At 43.5% G+C, this 23,317-nt stretch overlaps 3 protein-coding genes across 4 annotated transcripts in view; all 3 read left to right on the top strand.

Moving 5' to 3' along the window:
• The window catches only part of LOC115382236 (stonustoxin subunit alpha-like), an 829,400-nt gene that overhangs the window by 717,935 nt on the left and 88,148 nt on the right, over positions 1 to 23,317 (top strand). The gene's annotated exons all lie outside the window — the stretch shown is intronic.
• On the top strand, positions 163 to 21,850 carry LOC115381308 (NLR family CARD domain-containing protein 3-like). Its single transcript, XM_030082587.1, is given in 8 exon segments — positions 163 to 309; positions 15,090 to 15,144; positions 15,147 to 16,872; positions 16,953 to 17,126; positions 17,866 to 18,039; positions 19,045 to 19,215; positions 20,873 to 20,919; positions 21,104 to 21,850. Coding segments are annotated over 8 exon segments (3,048 nt in total). The 3' UTR covers positions 21,658 to 21,850.
• LOC115382186 (NACHT, LRR and PYD domains-containing protein 3-like) overlaps positions 6,691 to 23,317 on the top strand; it is a 63,260-nt gene continuing 46,633 nt past the window's right edge. The window contains exons 1-2 of the mRNA XM_030083875.1: positions 6,691 to 7,028; positions 9,496 to 9,540. The gene's annotated coding sequence lies outside the window, so the exon portion shown is untranslated. The remainder of the gene's footprint in view (positions 7,029 to 9,495; positions 9,541 to 23,317) is intronic.

The following is a 23,317-nucleotide window of genomic DNA, read 5'->3' as shown; positions in this document are numbered from 1 at the left end:
GGTTGGTACTAAAGAAAAGCTAGCCCTGCTGGCATCATAGTCACAGTTACAAGTGAACGTTGCTCACTGTAGTCATCTGTATCTATAACCCTGTGACTGGACGGCCTGGACAGAGAGGTAGTACACGAGTGGAGTGCATTCACAATATTCCTTTTTAAAGGCATGGGCATCGATTTGCCTTCTGGACAGAGGAAGCATCCCTTCTCCTCCAGGGAACTCTCCAGCCTGTCTTCAGGGTGCCTCTTCAAGGCAACCTCTTCCAAGCCTTTGTCAAGTCCGGCGGAACAGGTGAAAGAGGACAACAATGAGGTAACCATGTGTAGAAATGTAACCACACAATGTTGATGGTGGGATTATCTGTTGCTATATAGGTTTGGATGGATGATGTCCTTATAATGTGGTGTTCATGTTTTCCTTTCAAGGCTGAGGCTGACTTCTTGTTGGAGGTAATGTTTTCAATTTCCTTTATCTTGAAACACATAACTGGACATAACTGAATTAGTAAGTACAGCCACAGGAAGCTGCTTCAGGGCGGAAAGCGGCATTATTGTGTCGTGAGTGAAGTAATTGTTAAGAAAAACACAATTCAGTACATTTCGCATTTCCAGTGTGTACATTTCTGCAACTCAATGTACAAATTTTGTATCATCGTCGTCGGCTCGTCTACATTTTACAGTTGCCATCATGTGTCCTGGTGGACATGTTACAAGGAGTTGTCCTCAGTGAAGGTGACGCTGCGGTCTGCAGACTGGCTCTGGTGTGCTCCACTTTGAGGGACCTTGTGTCTACTGAACTTTTCAGAAGGCTTTTCAGGAGACACTTTAAGTGGCTTCACAGTGCTTCATTAAATAATACAATTATAAATGCTGTTGTCACATACTTTTCACTAGCTAGTTCTTGTTTTGTTTTTTTTCCCTTTCCACAGGTGTTTGCACATGGAGCAGATTCTCTGCAAATTGCAGAAAGGAGTACTGGAGAATGTACACCATCGAGATCTGCCAAGAATGTGGAGAGCAATACAAAGAAATGCCACGAGGTATGCTAACTGTATAGTCTCATGTTTGTGTCATTACAGATACTGAAAATCTCACTGAAGGAAATAGTGCTTAGAAGCCATTCATCATCTGTTTTTTTACAGGATATGTTGGCAGAGGGAAAAGAGGAGAAGTTCTAGCCTTCCATTCAGAGGAGAGGAACCCAGGCTGCTGCAGTCACTTCTGCAGTCTGTGCTATTTTTATTTTATTTTTTTAATGTTATTTGATATCCGTTATTAATCCCATTTCACACAGTTTGTCCCCATCTGCTGGTACAAAAACTTTTGAAATGAGAAATTAATCCCTTAATAATTAAACGGCTATTTTCTGTGCTGACTGATAGGTCACAGCAGGTGAATGTGAACGGCGTTCTTTCTACAGTATATCTTACTTTGAGTACAAGGAAAACAAAAGAGATGATATTCGACCCTAAATGTGATTGTATGCATGAACCGGTAGCAATAAATGATTTTTCAATTAAACAGATCTGTTCTATAAGTATTTAGGCATTTTTATCGATGAGTCATTTAAATGGAATGAACATGTCGACTGCCTGTGTTCGAAGTTGTGCTGCGATGTGTTGTTCAACTGATTCATAAAATAGTTACTGATCCATCCCAGATCCTTTTCTCAGAATATGAGCTATTACCATCAGGAAGGCGTTTTAGAGCTATTAAATATAAAACAAACATGAATGATCTTTTATCCCTTGCTGAACGAGGAGTAAAATCAAATCAACAGGTTTTAAGATTTTTATTATACTTTGTTGTGTTTATCTTAGACTATTAGATTTTACAATATTTAGTATTTTTGAAGTTTAATTATTGTATTTTTTCCACATTTTGATGTATTATGTGTTTATATGGTTTGGATGACGTTTTAAGTATGCTTTGTGGGTTCTTGAGGACAGTAGACAGTGCTGATGAGACTGTAGGGATGGATTGAAAACGTATTGATGGGTTATATGGGAGTAAGAATTGATTGTGTGGCTGTTGAAATTGCAGTGATCTGATGTGGCACTTTGTTCAAGGCATTTCTTTTAGGACAATAAAGGACAGTAAAGCCATGGCACCAGTTCCTCAGATTTCAGCATCCATTGTTTATTTCTTTTCATGTTCTGTACATTAATAAATCCCCTTTTGTTTTTTGCAATCAATCCAGTGTCATTTCCTGAGAACATGATGACTTTGAGTCAACATTCTATTTAAATAAAGTTTTTTTTAAGGTGGAGTAAATGTGGACTTGCGCAGTACGGATGGTGTAGTTTTTTTGTTTGTTTTGTTTTTGGGGTTAAAATGCCGTGAGATGCGTTGAAGTACGAGTCTAGGAAGTGACGCACTTTCCTCACATGTGCAGTGCAAATCAGGTTTCCGGTACGGATCGGGTACTGACAAGGGACACTGACAATTCAGTGAGTTTGTATCAGTTCAGAGAGCGTGCCAGTGTGCGTGTGTGTAAACTGTACAGTTTGCATGGTTCAGCCACATGAATAGTTTTTGTTTGGCCAGCAGATTTGCTCTCTGTCATAGACATATCGGAGCAGACTCCTCAGTGAACGGTGTGGCGGCCATCTTGGATGGGCCTTCAATGACAACTATTGAGGAAAGAAGTCTTTAATCTCTAAAAAGTCACAACTGACTGAATTTACAGCACATTTTCACTGATCTGCTTTGTTACAGACAACAGACCTGAAGTTATTATGATCCAGGATAATTTTATACTTTTAGATCTTAGTTTAGCCCATTAAAAATGTGACAGTTTGCAGTGATAAATAAAATGGAAAGAATGAATTATGGATGAGGAGAGTGGTCAGGGTTTTACTACTTAGTCTTTTCCTACTTTGAAACGCTTCTTCATTTCAATAAACAGTTTTATAAAAAGTTCCAGCTTTGTGTTTAATGTATTCTCTGTTGAATGTCTGCTGAGGGCCTATCAAAGCACAGCTTCATGAATGTACACACTCTAAACACATTTTTAAGGAGGATTTAACGCATCTCCGCTCTTACCCACTCTTTCTCATCATTTACTGCTCCCCTCTCCTTCTCCAAGCAGAAGTGCATTGCTCTCTCCTGCCCCCTGGTGGAAGCTGGTACCATGCTCCAGCATCCAGCTGCTGTGAAACTCATAAGGCAGTTATTTCCGTTTAGAACCAACAGTAAATAAATAAAATCACTTCGATGACATGTCATTTGTTATACATTTGTCACCACTCTTCAATTTATTTTTATTTATTCATTCAGCCTTTAGACAAAACCTTATTTTGTGCTTCTATGTGAAAAAAGCCACACTGAATGTATTTTCAGTGTGTTTTTGGACCAGCCTGAAAGGTGCAGTTTCTAAATTCTACCACAAGGGGGGAGTGTTCAATAAATGAGCCCTGTAATATAACAAAGAAAATGTAGTGTTTTTCGTTGTAAATATTGCTCCTTGACAGAAACATGCTTTACCTTGCGCAAGTTACAAAGGTTTAAGTGAAATTAATAGGTTTTATATACAGTAGTTATTGAAATGTTTTTTGTTCTGGTAATTTTGCATAGTTCAACCTTTTTCTTTTTGTCGTTCCTGAGTGGTACATATTATGTTTTCTAAAAAGACACGTGCTTCAGCATTATCCAGATTGATCCCTACGATCAAATCCATAACTGGTGAAGTTACTGAGTTTCACTCTGACCTTGACTCCTCACAACGACCTTCAGATGTTGGGGCAGGAGGTCACCCTTTCCATCATGTTGTCTTCCAGGAAATGACTCCAGAGTGGAGCAGTAGAAAGAAGTTACAGTCTCTGGCCAATACAAGCTACTTTTTTAAATCTCCAAACTTCTGGAATCATTCCTTTTGTCCACAGATTGGACACTTTAGAGCAGAATAAAAACATGTTTAGCTTTGATTAGGAAAAGCTTCATTATTCATCTGCTCTGCCTCCACTTGTACAACAGAGTCCTCCAGAAGTTTCTTTATTTTTCCCCTCAGTCTTCTGTGATGGTTGAATATAGTTCACTGTCATATATAGTGAACATATTTAACTGTCATATATAGTGAATATATTTCACTGTTATATATAGTGAACATATTTCACTGTCATACATAGTAAACATATTTAACTGTCATATATAGTGAATATATTTCACTGCCATATATAGTAAACATTTAACTGTCATATATAGTGAATATATTTCACTGTCATATATAGTGAATATATTTCACTGTCATATATAGTGAATATATTTCACTGTCATACATAGTAAACATATTTCACTGTCATATATAGTGAATATATTTCACTGTCATATATAGTGAATATATTTCACTGTCATATATAATGAATATATTTCACTGCCATATATAGTAAACATTTAAGTGTCATATATAGTGAATATATTTCACTGTCATACATAGTGAATATATTTCACTGTCATACATAGTAAACATATTTAACTGTCATATATAGTGAATATATTTCACTGTCATATATAATGAATATATTTCACTGCCATATATAGTAAACATTTAACTGTCATATATAGTGAATATATTTCACTGTCATACATAGTAAACATATTTAACTGTCATATGTAGTGAATATATTTCACTGTCATATATATAATGAATATATTTCACTGCCATATATAGTAAACATTTAACTGTCATATATAGTGAATATATTTCACTGTCATATATAGTGAATATATTTCACTGTCATACATAGTAAACATATTTCACTGTCATATATAGTGAATATATTTCACTGTCATATATAGTGAATATATTTCACTGTCATATATAATGAATATATTTCACTGCCATATATAGTAAACATTTAAGTGTCATATATAGTGAATATATTTCACTGTCATATATAGTGAATATATTTCACTGTCATATATAGTGAATATATTTCACTGTCATACATAGTAAACATATTTAACTGTCATATATAGTGAATATATTTCACTGTCATATATAGTGAATATATTTCACTGTCATATATAATGAATATATTTCACTGCCATATATAGTAAACATTTAAGTGTCATATATAGTGAATATATTTCACTGTCATACATAGTGAATATATTTCACTGTCATACATAGTAAACATATTTAACTGTCATATATAGTGAATATATTTCACTGTCATATATAATGAATATATTTCACTGCCATATATAGTAAACATTTAACTGTCATATATAGTGAATATATTTCACTGTCATACATAGTAAACATATTTAACTGTCATATGTAGTGAATATATTTCACTGTCATATATAGTGAATATATTTCACTGTCATATATAGTAAACATATTTAACTGTCATATGTAGTGAATATATTTCACTGTCATATATAGTGAATATATGTCTCTGTCATATATAGTAAACATATTTAACTGTCATATATAGTGAATATATTTCACTGTCATATATAGTTAATGTATTTCACTGTCATATAGTGAAAATATTTCACTGATGTATCAAGTAAATATATTTAACTGACACAGAACGTGAAGAAATGTCAATGTCATATGTAGTGAATATATTTCACTGACATATATTCATGTCTCCAGCACTGACAGTTGAGATGGCATCAACACCTTGGCCAGTCGGAGCTCTTCAGCCAATCAGGGAGGTTTATGAGGAGGGAGTGGACAGGTCGGCTTTCAGCTGATCCACACACAACAGTTTCTGTTCAGAAGTTTTATACATATTCATTGTCTACGATCTTGTCATGCGTGTGAGATGGAAGGACCCACGCGCAGGCAGTCAAGCAGAGTTCGAAGTTTTTTTACTTCCAGAAAGGCAGGCAAGCTGAGCTGAGGTGCAGGCAGGGACATGGAAGCACGCAGACAGACCCACAAGGAACCAACGAGACACACCAGGGAAGCAAGACTTAAACAGAGAGCAGGACAGGTGATACTCCTTAGGGAGGCAACGAGGGAGGCAGGAGAACATGAGGGCAGACCATAGACAGTAAATAAATGGACAGGCCTTTCGTGACATCACCCATAGAGTTCTCAACCGCCGTTCTGAAGACGACAAGCGAGTCCAGCAGGACGTCTCCACACTGAATATTTGAAACCAGATGTAAATGTGATTGGTCCAGCCCGTCACGTGACCGCATCACGTGGACAGAGGAGGCGCTGTGATAAGGCGATTTATGCAAAACTTTAACTCGTAATATAAAATCAACAGATGATTTATGTGAAAATCAGAGTCTGGTGAAGCAGCAGGTTGTAGAAACTAGTGATAGAGACCAAAATATGTCCTGAAACCGGGCGCTTTATATGTTTATTTGCACTCTGAAAATCGGCCTTTTTGAATGGTTCCAATGAGACCGGGGCTCTTTTTGAAACCAGCATCATCGCCCCCTGCTGGAATCTCTCCGGAATTACAGCTTTTTTGCACTTCCGCATTATCTTCATGATGTATGAGCGGAGGTTGGCGCCTGGGGCAGACGAACACAAGAAGGACCCGAGCGCCCCCATCAGGTGGCAGGGGCACAGGGCATGACAGATCTCCCCTTCCAACGCCTCCTGAGTGAAATCATACATATTTACTAATTTATACAGGAACAATCCTTGTCAACAGACAGTTTTATTGATCAGAGCAGAGGCTGAGCTGAGAGAGCTGAAGCTGTGTGAACTGTGTGTGTGTTGGTCTGCTGTGGTTTGTGCTGAGAAGCAGAAGTGAGTGCACGTTCAGGTCACGGCGACTGTTGTTGAGAAGCAGACCACAGACACAGGAAGTCCCGCCCTGGTTCCCCTCTCAGCCCTCCTTCCTCCAGCGCTCTGCAGGACACCTGATTTCTCTGAAGGGGGAGAAAACATTTCCTCATGAGGGAAAGAAGATGAGAAGCTTCCAGAACAGAGCAGAAGACTTTTCATCCTCTCATTTCAAACTGCTGACTGCTCCTTTCTTCTTTTTCACCTTTTCACTTCATATTGAGACCAGAATTCAACTCATTTTGACCTGAAAACACTTCAGTCCTTCAAAGGTATGGACACACACACACACACACACACACACACACACACACACACACACACACACACACACACACTGCTTGTATTGAGGCTGTTGTGTTTTCTGTGTGTGTTCAGTGCAGTTGTGTGTTTATGACATGTTTGATGGTTTCTTCTTGAGTTCCTGCAGAGGCTGACATTAGAACAGTTTCTCATTGAGCTCAGCAGGTTTGACTCTGTTTGAACAGGAAACAGGAACTCTGGAACAGTTTACCTGCTGTTCTTTCAGTCCGACTGAAAACAGTCGTGTTAAAGGCAGTTGTTACATGACGGCATACAAAGCGATCCAGGATGAATCCTGGTTCTCCAGGGTCCTGGTGAAGTGGATTATACAGCGTCCTGTGACATGAGGACAGAGTCTGTCAGGGAACTCTCAGGTGTGTAGCTCTGCAGCAGCAGTCCTTTTTTAACCAGTCTTATTTTAACATCTGCTGCTACCAGCATGTGTTTACAGGAATCCGTCACTCATTAACAAGGGAACCAGTTAATCCATAACACCACCCGGGCGGTCGCTAACAGTCTGCTACAAAGCTCTTTGAACAACTGGCTGTGGAGGGATTTGCAGTCATCTCTCCTCTCCAGTGTTTGTTCTCTCTGTTTTTGTTAAGAAAGTGTTTCTCAACACCCGTCGACTACTTCTGCTTTTTTTTTTCTGTCCTGCTTCCTGTTTACTGCGCACGTCATCACGTCACTTTGTACGGGGGAACGCATGCGAGGAGCAACTAATTCCATGGTTAATCTCTCCGGCTGTCAGCCGCTGTTTATATGAGACCCAGAGCGGGTTATCGATAGGAATAGACGACCTCGTACAGTCAGATCAGAAATACAATCCACTCCGAGTGAAGCGGATCCACTCAGTGTTTATTTGACACATTTACAATCCGTTCGCCCTACAGTCCGTTATATACACAGGATGTTTAGAGCCATGGAAACCTGGACCGTCTGATGGTTCAACACTGAGTGAGAGGAACACACACACACACACACACACACACACACACACACACACACACACACACACACACACAATCAGGCATACACACGTGTGTGCACATTCACACATGCTTGCACAGAACACACACCCACAGACATGCAAACACACACATACGTGCCTGCACACACGCACACACGTACACACATGCACAAACACACACGAACGGATGTGCAGCACACAGACACACACACTAGTGGAACACAGAAATCTGTCGAGTGATGCAAAACTTCTTTTCTGTTTTTTCATGTAGTTTAATTTCAACAGTTTATCAGCAAAGAAATTAATAGGAAAAAGAAAAAATAACAATTCAACATGAGACAGTGGACATGAAAGACTGGATCTGATGGAAGAAACCTGTAGAACCAGACTCAGAGGAGACTTCCTGTAGAACCAGACTCAGAGGAGACTTCCTGTAGAACCAGACTCAGAGGAGACTTCCTGTAGAACCAGACTCAGAGGAGACTTTCTGTAGAACCAGACTCAGAGGAGACTTCCTGTAGAACCAGACTCAGAGGAGACTTTCTGCAGAACCAGACCCAGAGGAGACTTTCTGTAGAACCAGACTCAGAGGAGACTTCCTGTAGAACCAGACTCAGAGGAGACTTCCTGTAGAACCAGACTCAGAGGAGACTTTCTGTAGAACCAGACTCAGAGGAGACTTTATGCAGAACCAGACCCAGAGGAGACTTTCTGTAAAACCAGACTCAGAGGAGACTTCCTGTAGAACCAGACTCAGAGGAGACGTCCTGCTGTCCTCATTGGGTTGAGGGTCCAGCAGTAGAGACCAGGGAGGACAGAGACAGACTGTCATTAATGTTCTCTCTACAGATGTGATGGAGGACGAAACCAGGAGCTTCAAGTTCTCCTGTCAGAGAACCTTGAAGGCAGAGCATCATGTTAAATGTAGTGAAACAGCTGTTATGAGATCAGCGACTCTATTTAGAAGTTTCATTGTTCTGTTGGGGAGTTTTAGAAACATTTGATCTCTTGATGGTTGGAAACAATCAGGACTTTGCTCCCAGGACAGTTTTTATTCTCCTGAAGACAGAGAAAGTCCTTCTCTGTGTCTCCAACACTAAATGTTTTAAGAAAACAGGTCACACACTCAAACACAAATATAAATATATGTAAACACTGATAAAACTCAAATGAATGAATAAAACCATGTATTTAACAGAGTGAGAACTCAGGAGTGCAGCATGCTGGAACATGAGGACGTCTCACTCTGGACACATGCAGGAGTCAACATGTAGACCACACACACTTCCTGTTTCCTCTGTCAGCTCTCCTCCTCCTCCTCCTCCTCTCTGCAGGACACGTGATTTCTCTGAAAGAGGAAGAACCCATTTCCTCACATTTCCACCACAGGTTTGTCAGAGCTGGACGTTAGAAAGGAGACAGACTGAAGGACGAGACCAGCAAAGAGCAGCTTCTTCTCTCTGCAGCTTCTGGAACAGTGTGTGTGAGAAGATTTGAAGAGATTTCAGCAGGTACACACACACACACACACACACACACACACACACACACACACACACACACACTGCTTGTATTGAGGTTGTTGTGTTTTCTGTGTGTGTTCAGTGCAGTTGTGTGTTTATGACATGTTTGATGGTTCCAGCTTGAGTTCCTGCAGAGGCTGACATTAGAACAGTTTCTCATTGAGCTCAGCAGGTTTGACTCTGTTTGAACAGGAAACAGGAACTCTGGAACAGTTTACCTGCTGTTCTTTCAGTCCGACTGAAAACAGTCATGTTAAAGGCAGTTGTTACATGACGGCATACAAAGCGATCCAGGATGAATCCTGGTTCTCCAGGGTCCTGGTGAAGTGGATTATACAGCATCCTGTGACATGAGGACAAAGTCTGCCAGGGAACTTTCAGGTGTGTAGTTCTGCAGCAGCAGTCCTATTTTAACCAGTCTTATTTTAACATCTGCTGCTACCAGCATGTGTTTACAGGAATCTGTCACTCATTAACAAGGGAACCAGTTAATCCATAACACCACCTGGGCGGTCGCTAACAGTCTGCTGCAAAGCTCTTTGAACAACTGGCTGTGGAGGGATTTGCAGTCATTTCTCCTCTCCAGTGTTTGTTCTCTCTGTTTTTGTTAAGAAAGTGTTTCTCAACCACCGTCGACTTCTTCTGCTTTTTTTGTTTTCTGTTCTGCTTCCTGTTTACTGCGCACGTCATCACGTCACTTTGTACGGGGGAACGCATGCGAGGAGCAACTAATTCCATGGTTAATCTGCTCAGCTGTCAGCCGCTGTTTATATGAGACATTGAGCGGATTATTGATTGGAATAGACGACCTCGTACCATCAGATCAGAAATACAATCCACTCTGAGTGAAGCAGATCCACTCAGTGTTTATTTGAGACATTTACAATCCGCTCCACCTACAGTCCGTTATATACACAGGATGTTTAGAGCCATGGAAACCTGGACCGTCTGATGGTTCAACACTGAGTGAGAGGAACACACACACACACACACACACACACACACACACACACACACACACACACACACACACACACACACACACACACACACACACACACACAGACACCAGTGGTGGAGCCAGAACGTCACTGATGTTTGAATATCTCCACCAATGAGAGGATATAGAGCAGAGACCTATAGTCTGTTAAATTTCATTGTTAAGACCTGAAGCAGTACAAGAGGGCAAGAACAAGAGAGATATGGCATATAGGCATGGGAGGAGCCTCCTCTTCAAAAGCTTTGCGGGAGGATCATTCTGGAGAGGCTGTGTCTGATCAGTGACCTGTCTCTCCTCGCTCGTCTGGCTCGGCAGTAGCAAACTGATCTCTGCGTTTGGTCTTGAGTTTTGTTGAACTGCCTGTGCAGTTGTGTGGCTGTTTGGTTAGTGTTTGTTCTGTTTATCCGTAGGGATCACCTTTTGCAGTAGTTTTGTTTCCCCTCATTTTGTTGAGTTCGGCTTTTGGTGTCCCTTAGTTTCTGTAACCCTTTTTATTTATTAAACACCTCTGTTTACCTTCAACATCAGGGTTTTATGTTACCTCCTTTTCCTCCTTGAAGAGCCGTGGTCGTGACACTGTGGCGGTGGCTCTTCGATGTGAGTCCAAGTCTGTCCAGAACTGTCCTCTTGACGTCTTGGAAGCCCTGCACTACCGTCTGCACTCCCCCAGTCAGGAGGGGGAGCAGCCTCACTGCCCACTCAGTCGCTGGCCACCTGCATGCTTCTACCGTTGCCTCAAACATCTCAATGAACATCTAGGGATCGTCTGTCACTGTCATCTTGTGGAGAGTGAGGCCGGAGAATGGAGGGACTGACCATTTCTGTGGTGCGCCGTCCGACTGGGACAGAAAACCCTCTCAGACCCGGGTCTGCTTCTCGGTCTGTACCAACACTGACTTCAGGCATCCCTGGTTCATAGCAGGCTGTTCCTGCTGTATCCTGGCTACGTCTGCCATCATTCTTTCCAGCACCTCCACAGGCTGCATCCACTGCGTCTCTGACGTCCCCTGCTGGTGTGTTGGGCACCAATGTGGCCTGAGTTCGCCAGCACAGATGAAACACAGGCCATTGTTGCCTCTCCCCATTCTCCCCAAGGGAATGTTCTTCAGCCAGCAGCTTTCCAGACTTTGCTCTGCTCTGCTGCCTCCTTCACTGGAGCTCTGGGCTTTTTCATCCCGGCCACGACTGAGGGACAGAGGGAGAGAGACAATCAGCAATCATGAAAAAAAGCTGTCCATCATCGCTTCTCTTCAGCATAACTCCCTGAGCCACTGCCACCACCCCACCCCACAGTTGAGCCAAAACCCCGCCCACCACCACACCAGGAAAAGAGGAGATCTGTCTGGGATAAAGTAACCACCACAGTCTGTGGCAAAAATCCCAGAGTGGACAGAAGCTGGATGAGCTCTGGGATGGCTTCATTTCCTCTTGTCTCTGCCTCCAACAATGTGTGTCAATCACAAACAAGAATTCATTCACATATGTCTTGCTGAAAAATAAACACTCATATGAGGGGGTACCCAAAAGTTCCCGGAATGTGATTATAACTTTTTATTTCTGACATTTCAAAATAAAACATCACCGTCGCCTTCAAAATAATCTCCATCCGCATTAATGCAGCGCTCCAGCTGTGACTCCCACTTCTCCAATGTGTCGTGACACCCGTGCACAATTGTGCCATTCAGGGCCGGCTGCGTTTTTTCTGTCACCTTCTTCACATCTGCAAACCGCTGTCCCTTCAGCTCCTTCTTCAACTTGGGGAACAAGAAAAAGTCACTGGAGGCTTCATCTGGCGAATAAGGCAGATGGGAGAGGAGATTCATCTCATTCTTCACCAGAAACTGCGTGACGCGCAGCGCCGTGTCCGCTGGCGCTCTGTGGTGGTGGATCAACCGGCTCCACTCCGCCACTAAGCTCTGCTTCCTCCTCACATCCTCACGGAGCGTCTGAGGACTTCCTGTAGTAGTCCTGATTTACAGTCTGACCTGGAGGGACAGACTCGCTGTGGACGATACCCTGGACAGCCAAGAAGCAGCTCAGCATTGTTTTCACGGCTGAGCGGACCTGACGCGCCGACATCTGGCCCTTTTTAAACCACCCGAGCCACTCATGGACCTGATTCTTCCCCAGAGCATCATCCTTGTAGGCTTGCTGCAACAAGCTGAGTGTTTCTGCTGCTGTTTTTCCAGCAAAAAGCAGAATTTAATGTTTTCGTGCTGCTCTGGCTTCCCAGTCAATGTCGCCATTTTGGAAAAAATCGCAGACCGCCGCTGCACTCTGTTGCTATAAATAGAGCCTGACAGGCGTCAGTGACACTCTCGGAGCTCAGATTTCTCACAGATGTGCATGAGGCTTACCTGCAGCACATCTGATGGCCAGAAGTCGAAACTCATTATTATTAGTATTTTATGACCAAATTCCGTAAACTTCTGGGTACCCCCTCGTATCTCCGAGCTGGGTACCAAACCTTGGTTTCCTGCATGACGAACATCAATTCTGCACCTGCTGCTGACCCCTGGTCCCTGACTCCTTGTCTCTGACTCCTTGTCTCTGGCCCCTGGTCCCTCACTCATGGTCCCTGACCTCTGGTCCCTGACTCCTGGTCTCTGACACCTGGTCCCTAACTCCTGGTCTCTAATTAATGTTCTCTGACTCCTGGTCTCTGACTCTTGGTCTCTGACTCCTGGTTTCTGACTCCTGGTCTCTGACTCCTGGTTTCTGACTCCTGGTCTCTGACTTTTGGTCTCTGACTCCTGGTCCGGGACTCTTGGTTTCTGACTCCTGGTCTCTGACTGCTGGTCTCTGACTCCTGGTCTCTGACTCCTGGTTTCTGACTCCTGGTCTCTGACTGCTGGTCTCTGACTCCTGGTCCCTGACTCCTGGTCCCTGACTCCTGGTCCCTGACTCCTGGTGACTCCTGGTCCCTGACTCCTGGTCCCTGACTCCTGGTCCCTGACTCCTGGTGACTCCTGGTCCCTGACTCCTGGTCCCTGACTCCTGGTCCCTGACTCTTGGTCTGTCACATCCAAAAGATGGACCCAAAGTCAGACCACATGAGGACGGAGTAGTGAAGGGTTTCCTGAAGTTCAGAGGCGTGGAAACCCACAGCAGAGTTCCAGAAGGCTGCATGACATGAGCACACAAGGAAACAAAGCAAGGTGACCGGGGAAACACAAAGGAAGCCAGATGAACCAGCAACCACACAAGAGCTGAGAAAGGTTTATAAAGGGGAGACACAGAGCCAGCACATGAGGGTAATGAGCACACGGGGAATGACCACTGGTCGATGGAAACATGAGGTGAGGAAGACAACAGGTGGGGCTGAAGACACACATGGACACAGAACAGAATGGGACCCAGCCAGGGGGCGGGGCCCAGATGGTCCTGACATGGTCATTGACTCATGGTCTCTGATTCCTGCTCTGCACTCCAAGTTGTCAAGAATATCTTATAAAATCTGTGGTCGTCGTACCCAAATGAAATCAGACATTGTATTTGATAAACCTGAACCTGAAACAAGCAAATGATTGAGAAGGAGCTCATGAGGATTCTTGATTTGTGTTTTTCAGAGTCAAACATCTCACCTGCATTAAAGCATATCAGCACCTCATCGTGGTCTTTCCAGGAAGTCGATGAACACAGTGAAGGTTTAGTGAGATAAATCAGACTCTTCACAACGACAAAGATGAGCTCAACTCCAGAAATCCTCCTGGGAATGCTAGATGATTTGAAAAGTAAAGAGTTTAAAAGATTCAAGTTCCATTTGACTGAAATTGGCGTCTTTGAAGGATGCAACGCAATCCCAGTGGGAAAACTGGAGAAATTGAAGAGGGAGGACACAGCAAGACAGATACACGACAGGTACAGCAGCCATGCTCTGGATCTCATGAAACAGCTGTTAGAGAAAATGGGGAAGAAGTGGATATGGGATAAACACACCATAAACACCGCAGAACCTGAAGGTAAGTCTTGGAAACATCAACACTTGATGTTATAACTTATATTTGCACAATGTGAAACAACAGAGATGAATCATGACAGATGAAATGGCAAAAAGGACAAACTGTCCTCTGCTTTTACAATGTTTGATCTTTTCATTTTTCTGCTGTTAATATTTTTTTTGAAAAAAAATATACATGAGTTCAAAAAAAAAATACTGAAAGTATTTATTGTTGAAGATGAGTATATGATTTCTGCATGACATTTTGCAGCCAGTCTGAAATTGACAGTCCAGTGAGCTGAAGAGAAAACAAACACATGAGAAAATGTTTGATTCTTTATTACCTACCTTCTTAAGGACCATCTTATTTAAGTTGATTGTTTCTGATTATACAAACCAAATGTGAAAGCCAAGATCTTCCAGTTTCTGGTGAAGTGTATAATAGTATGTGTGTGTTAAACTGAACTCATTCTAGAGCAGTTTGAAGATGAGTAAAAATGAGGTTGTTTATTTTTTTCTTTATTTATTTTTTGTCCCTGAATCAAAAAATTAGGGAACGACGGACCTCAAAAAATTTGTTTGTCACTGATATCTAAGAAGTGTCAGGAAAAACTCAAGACCAACCTGAAAATGAGGTTCCAGCGTGTGTTTGAGGGATCGCTAAACAAGGAGAGTCCACCGTCCTGAACCAGATCTACACAGAGCTCTACATCACAGAGGGAGGGACTGCAGAGGTCAGTGAAGAACATGAGGTCATTCAGATTGAAACAGCTTCCAGGAAACCAGACACAGAAGAAAGAAGCATCAGACCAGAGGGCATCTTTCAAGTATCACCTGGAAGATCTCAACCAATCAGAACGGTGCTGACAAAGGGAGAGACTGGCTTTGGGAAAACAGTCCTGACACAGAAGTTCACTCTGGACTGGGCTGAAGACAAACAAAACCAGGACATCCACTTCATATTTCCATTCACCTTCAGAGAGCTGAATGTAGTGAAGGAGGACAAGTTCAGCTTGGTGGAACTTGTTCATCACTTCTTCACTGAAACCAAAGAAGCAGGAATCTGCAGCTTTGAAGGATTCAAGGTGATCTTCATCTTTGATGGTCTGGATGAGTATCGACGCCCTCTGAACTTCCACCAGACTGAGATCCTGACTGATGTAACAGAGCCCACCTCAGTGGATGTTCTGCTGACAAACCTCATCAGGGGGAACCTGCTTCCCTCTGCTCGAATCTGGATCACCACACGACCTGCAGCAGCCAATCAGATTCCTGCTGACTGTGTGGACATGGTGACAGAGGTCCAAGGGTTCACTGATCAACAGAAGGAGGAGTACTTCAGGAGGAGGTTCAGAGACGAGGAGCAGGCCAGCAGGATCATCTCCCACATCAAGACCTCACGAAGCCTCCACATCATGTGCCACATCCCGGTCTTCTGCTGGATCACTGCTACAGTTCTGGAGGAGGAGCTGAAGAGCAGAGAGGGAGGAGAGCTGCCCAAGACCCTGACTCAGATGTACATCTACCACCTGGTGGTCCAGGCCAAAGTCAAGAAGTTCAAGTATGATGGAGGAGCTGCCACAGATCCACACTGGAGTCCAGAGAGCAGGAAGATGATAGAGTCTCTGGGAAAACTGGCTTTTGATCAGCTGCAGAAAGGAAACCTGATCTTCTATGAACCTGACCTGACAGAGTGTGGCATCGACCTCAAAGCAGCCTCAATGTATTCAGGAATGTTCACACAGATCCTTAAAGAGGAGAAAGGCCTCCGCAACAGTGTGTTCTGCTTCATCCATCTGAGCCTTCAGGAGTTTCTGGCTGCTCTTCATGTCCATCAGACCTTCATCAACTTTAGAATCAACCTGCTGGAGCAGAAACAAACCTCCTGGTGGTCGAACCTGTTGAACCAGAAACCTAATCTCCACCATCTCCATCAGAGAGCTGTGGACGAGGCCTTGAAGAGTCCAAATGGACACCTGGACTTGTTCCTCCGCTTCCTCCTGGGTCTTTCACTGGAGACCAATCAGAGTCTCCTTCGAGGTCTGCTGACACAGACAGGAAGTAGCTCACAGACCAATCAGGAAACAGTCCAGTACATCAAGAAGAAGCTGAATGAGAGTCTGTCTGCAGAGAGAAGCATCAATCTGTTCCACTGTCTGAATGAACTGAATGATGGTTCTCTGGTGGAGGAGATCCAACAGTCCCTGAGATCAGGAAGTCTGTCCACAGACGGTCTGTCTCCCGCTCAGTGGTCAGCTCTGGTCTACAACTTACTGTCATTAGAAGAAGATCTGAAGGAGTTTGACCTGAAGAAATACTCTGCTTCAGAGGAGGCTCTTCTGAAGCTGCTGCCAGTGGTCAAAGCCTCCAACAAAGCTCTGTACGTACTTCATCAACTAATATGAAGACCTGAGACCATGACTAAGACTAAACCGGGTTTAATTGTCGGTTTTTCTTCAGGTTGAGCGGCTGTGGTCTGTCAGAGAGAAGCTATAAAGCTCTGTCCTCAGTTCTCAGCTCTCAGTCCTCCAGTCTGACACATCTGGACCTGAGTAACAACGACCTGAAGGATTCAGGACTGAAGTTTCTGTCTCCTGGACTGGAGAGTCGTCACTGTAACCTGGAGGCTCTCAGGTCAGGATCCAGCTGCTGGTTGTGGATCCACAGCACTGGATCCTCCACTGCTGTTTGCTGCACTGGAGGATCCACACTGTGCTCTGGAGATACTCAGGCTCTATAATGATTGTTAAATAACATCCATTACTCTGTTCTCCTCCTAACATCTGGAGAACCTATCAGTCGAACATTGCAGAATCTTGATTTTTTTCGGGAACGTTCTCCAGAAAAAAGGGTCGCACGGTGGCGCAGTGGTTAGCGCTCTTGCCTCACAGGAGAAGGTCCTGGGTTCAATTACTGGCTGGGGCTTGGGGCCTTTCTGTGTGGAGTTTGCATGTTCTCCCCGTGTGTGCGTGGGTTCTCTCTGGGTACTCCGGCGTCCTCCCACGGTTCAAAAACATGCATGTCAGGTCAATTGGTCACCCTAAATTGCCCCGAGATGTGAGTGTGAATGTTTGTCTATGTGTTAGCCCTGCGACAGACTGGCGACCTGTCCAGGGTGGACCCTGCCCTCGCCCGCAGCAGCTGGGATCGGCTCCAGCCACCCGCGACCCTGAAAAGGAAGAAGTGGTTTAGAAAATGGATGGATGGTTCTCCAGAAAGTAAAACTACAAATTGAAGCTTGTAGTCTTAATTTAATTGGAGAGTATCGGCTTCAGATCCTCTGCTCACTGTGTCTGTGATGCTCCAAGTCACATTTGGAGAACTGAGTCTATGACAAACATTTAACTGCTTTTCATTGTTGCTTCTTCTTCAGGTTGAGCGGCTGTGATCTGTCAGAGAGAAGCTGTGAAGCTCTGTCTTCAGTTCTCAGCTCTCAGTCCTCCTGGCTGACTGATCTGGACCTGAGTAACAACGACCTGCAGGATTCAGGAGTGAAGCGTCTGTCTCTTGGACTGGAGAGTCCTCACTGTAACTTGGAAGCTCTCAGGTCAGGATCCAGCTGCTAGTTGTGGATCCACAGCACTGGACCCTCCACTGCTGTTTGCTGCACTGGAGGATCCACACTGTGCTCTGGAGACATTCATTCTTCATAATGATTGTTAAATAACATCCACCACTCTGTTCTCCTCCTCATATCTGGAGAACTTATCAGTGGAACATTGTAGCATCTTGATGTTTTCTCAAATATTCTCAAGAAAGTACAACCACAAATTAAAGTTTCTCGTCTATGTTCAACTGGAGAGCAGCAGCTTTACATCCTCTGCTCACTGTGTTCAGATATGGAGACCTGAGCCCATGACAAACATTAAGATGGTTTTCATCGCTGGTTCTTCTTCAGGTTGAATGGGTGTGGACTGTCAGAGAGAAGCTGTGGAGCTCTGTCTTCAGTTCTCAGCTCTCAGTCCTCCTGGCTGACACATCTGGAGCTGAGCTACAACCGTCCAGGAGACTCAGGAGTAAAGCTTCTGTTGGCGGCCGTGGCGTCTACACACTCCACACTGACGACACTCAGGTTTTAAAATTGTTGTAAAATAATATCAACCAGTATGTGTCCCCTCATCACATTTGTAGAACATCTGCAACATATCTGAAGAACATTATAGTGGAACATTGTAGCCTCTTTTTATTTTCTCCACTATCACAATCCATACTCCCTGTTTGTGATGCTGCAAGTCAGATAAGTTTAACTGTGTCCTGAACCATTGATCTGGTTTTCATTGTTGGTTCTTCTTCAGGTTGAGCTGCTGTGGTCTGTCAGAGAGAAACTGTGGAGCTCTGTCCTCAGTTCTCAGCTCTCAGTCCTGCAGTCTGACACATCTGGACCTGAGTAACAACGACCTGCAGGATTCAGGAGTGAAGTGTCTGTTTCTTGGACTGGAGAGTCCTCACTGTAAACTGGAAGCTCTCAGGTCAGGATCCAGCTGCTGCTTCATCATGTGGAGGATCTTCCTTCTTCCTTCTTGACTTGATGCAGCCATGTTTGTGTCTCCAGTCTGTCAGGGTGTCTGGTCTCAGAGGAAGGCTGTGCTTCTCTGGTCTCAGCTGTGAGATCCAAGTCCTCCCATCTGACAGAGCTGGACCTGAGCTACAACCATCCAGGAGACTCAGGAGTCAAACTGTCTGAAGCTGTGGAGGATCCACACTGCAAACTGGAGACTCTCAGGTATGAACTCACAACAGGAGCTTATCCTGGAGACTGACATGTTCTTCAGAATGTCTCCAGTTGATGATCAGACAGGATTTATGTGGAAACATGAAGAAAAAGAGAATATTTGCCTCTTGAGAAGCACTGTGTAAATTAAAATACCAATATTTCTCCATTCTATAGATTTATGTTTTTTTGTTTTGTTATTGTGGTTCATATTGTGGCTTTTGATCTGATTCAGGAACTATTTCAAAGATTTTGTTTTGTTTTGAAAATCAAACTTAAGTCATTCAAAGCAGATAATTATATTTGTGGTTAAATGTAATTATTAAGTTTAACTCGTTCCGCTAAAATTAAGAAAAAAAAAAGAAAACTCCATCAATCCGTGATGTCCGTGACATTATTTACATGGCCACTAGGGAGGCACTTGATTTTTAAACGTACCCCACAGTCATAATTTGAGGCATGAATTAACGACCAGTGTGGTCGTTTGAGTTGAAGGATTTGTTGGGAAGAATGTATCAGGAACAGTCAGGATATTCACAGTGTTACTTCAGGCAAGACGACAGAAGATATTGTTATATGCTGATGATACTTCACTTTTTCTTTCAAACCCTGATGTTTCATTCCTGGACACTCTGTCAGTGATTAACTCATCGGGTTCAGTGTGTGGATACAAAACAAACCTGAAGCTGTGCTCCTGCAGAATTATGTCAGCACAAGTTCAGTTAGGAATTTTCCATTCAAGTGTTCCACCTCAGGCTTTGTCTATCTCGGTATGAAAGTGTCACCTAATGTTGGAGACTTCATGTTCCGCCTTCAGTTAGAGCAGTTCAGAGAGACCTGGAAAGATGGCATGACCCCCCCCCCCCCCCCCCCCCCCCCCCCCCCACACACACACACACACACACACACACACACACACACACACACACACAGACACCCCTGGATGGATAGAATTTGTCTCATACAGATGAACAGATGTCCAGCATTGATTGATTATTTGCAGATGTTACCATGTGAATATCAAAGAAGGTAATTTCAGATCTAGAAAAGGTCTAGCCATGAATTATTTGACACAATAAGAAACCTCGATTTAGAATCATGACTTTAAAACTGCCTCGAGAACGAGGAGGTTCAGCTCTTCCTAATTCATCGTGCCTGCCTCTGACTCACTGGGTCTTTGATGTCTTCAAAATAAAGCTCAAGACCTTTTTATTTTTCAAAGCTTTTTATTAGATCTTTACATCAATTCAGTATTTTTTTTTTCTTTAATCTGCAAAGCCCTTTGGAACTGTGTTGTAGAAACGTGCAATACAGATAAAGTTTATTTTTATCCATCATCCATCCATCAATGCATGTATCCATTCCATCCATCTATCATCCATCCATCCATCGAACCATCCCTGCATCATTCTCCCTCCTTCCTTCTACCCCCTCTCACTCTATCCTCCTTTCTGTCTTGCTCTTCCCATCTCTACCTCTCTCCTTCCATCCCTCTCTCCCACTCCTCCCTGTTGTTGGACTTGTTCTCTAGACTCATTCAGACATGGACTCAGAGTCTTTCAGCCTCTTTCTGTCTCCAAAGACAAACTGAGGAGTTCTGCTTCATGTTCAGCAGCAGTGAGGACTCATGTTGGAGAGAAAACCCTTCTGACTGTCTTTCTTGCTGCAGGGTGGACCATGGTGGACAGCAGTGGCTCAAACCTGGTGTGAGGAAGTGTAAGTTGGACTCATCACTGTCCGTTTGTCTTTCAGTCAAAGCTTTGGATTCATTCAAACATTACTGTGAAGAGAAGCCTGACAAAAAGTGTCCTCAACAAACTTTCTCTCAATCAGGAAGTCCACAAACAACAAATTCATCACGTGTTTCTGATCAGGACTTTTCTGTTTTTCTCTCCATCAGATTTCATTCAACTTGACCTGGATGAAAACTCCATGAGCAGAAAGCTCCAACTGTCCAACAACAACAGGAAGGTGACACATGTGGAGGAAGAGCAGCCGTATCCTGATCATCCAGACAGATTTGATTACTGGACTCAGCTGCTGTGTAGAAATGATCTGAGTGGTCGATGCTACTGGGAGGTCGAGTGGAGCGGGAATCTTGATATATCGGTGAGCTACAGAGGAATTGAAAGGAAAGGAGGCAGTCACTTTGGATGGAATCATCAGTCCTGGAGTCTGGAGTGTTCTGATGGACGTTACTCCGTCTGTCACAATACAGCTATAACATCCATCTTCTCCTCCTCCTCCTCCTCCTCCTCCTCCTCCTCCTCCTCCTCCTCCTCTGGTAGAGTAGGAGTGTATGTGGACTGTCCTGCTGGCTCTCTGTCCTTCTTCAGAGTCTCCTCTGACTCTCTGATCCACCTCTACACCTTCAACACCACATTCACTGAGCCTCTCTATGCTGGATTTACACTCTGGTCCTTTGGTTCTTCAGTGGTTCTGTGTGATCTGTAGGAAGGACGTCTCTGTCTCTGACAGCAGGAAGGAGGAGGAGCCCATCAGAAGGTGGGGGAGGTTTATTAAAAAGTCACTCCAGTAAAGATCTGATTTCTGCTTTGTGCCATCTTGTGTTTGTTGTTGTTTCATTGTTGCCTTGTTTCTTGAAATATTCAATCACAAAGTAATAAAGTCAAAGGAACTTTGTCTCATTTCATTTTTGTGTTGAATTTCATTTGTGGTTACATCAGGAACTAGCTAAAGTTTGCTAACACAATGCTAATATGACCATAGTAATGCTACTGCAATGCTAACATCGCTACACAATAATGACTGGATGTTAACGTGATGTCACAATGCCATTGTGAGGCTAACATGGTAACACAACGCTAAAACAATGATAATGCAAACTCAGTGCTGACATGAAGACACTGATGCTAATACAATATCAAAATGCTGATGCTATGCTAGCCTGACAATGACACAATGCTGATGCATGTTGGATAAGCAGGAAGGTGAAGCCATTCACTGACTTTCCTGAAGTTGCAGACACACCCCAAACATTTCATTTCACACAACACAAGATATTTATTTTGGAATTCATTTATTTTTCTAAGTCTGCCACTCTTTAAATGGAATTCCCACGTTTATACACTGGACGACACCGACCATTACATTTTCCATTTGGATGAATTGTGTTTTCTTTTCAGTTACCCTGCAGGTGGGAGGATCCATCTTGGAGCAGCAGAGGGTGTGGCAGAAACCACCTGATGAGCTGAACCATGTGCTGCCACATCAGAGGAGGGTTTTGACTGGACTTATTATGACAGGCTAGATTACCTGCCTTGGCACACACCTCAACACATACTCATACAAACACACACTCTTGTTTTTTTAGTGATATGATGAAATCATGTCAAAGGGGGGGTTGTTGGGTTTTTACTCTTATTACCACGACTGCCAGGGTGAAGTAAAGGAACAGCTGTATTGACTGCACAATCAGGCTGTTGTGACATTTGTCCCTGAGACAAGTGAAGCAAGCATAGAAGATGTTCTGCTGTAATGTAAACATACCAACATGTTCTGGAGATACCAGCACTCACAATAGTGTCTCAAACGTCCCTCGTCATTATCTCAGCTCACATCAGTACCAAACAGTCCAATTACAAATTGATGTCCAACCGATCTGTCGGGGCCCCGCCCAGAAGATCATGGAATGAAAGATCAGCTAAAGATCTGCTCCTGCTCGGCACCGGGTCCAGTGCTGGGTGTGTGTCTCGGTGGGACCGTCCCGCCGTGGGGAGGAGACCGGGCCGCGGTGTCGCTGCTGTCTGGCTTTGAGACATAATTAAACGAAACAATAAAAATCTGAGCAGAAAAAAAACGCTGTGGGGTGTTTTTAATGAGTACATAACTATATAACAAGGTTAAAACATACAGAACGTGAATTTTGCATGATACAGCCCCTTTACAGTTATTAGCTGCATTTGAAGTGTCCCGTTGGGCATTTTGGAGTAGTTCTGTTCCATGTTAAACCCATCGCGATTCAGTGTTTTTAAGGTTTAATCTATAAAATGCAGTCTCAAATCACGTTGTGGATTGAAAGCCCACTGCTAAACTAGCGCTAGTTAGCGTTAGCTTCCCATAACGTGCTTGCTCTTTTTTTTAATCTATTAGT

This window comes from Salarias fasciatus, chromosome 23, assembly GCF_902148845.1.
Source record: "Salarias fasciatus chromosome 23, fSalaFa1.1, whole genome shotgun sequence".
In the NCBI taxonomy this organism is placed as follows: Eukaryota; Metazoa; Chordata; class Actinopteri; order Blenniiformes; family Blenniidae; genus Salarias; species Salarias fasciatus.
The sequence above is the reverse complement of the archived record's forward strand: the minus strand, read 5'-3'. Positions and strand labels throughout refer to the sequence as shown.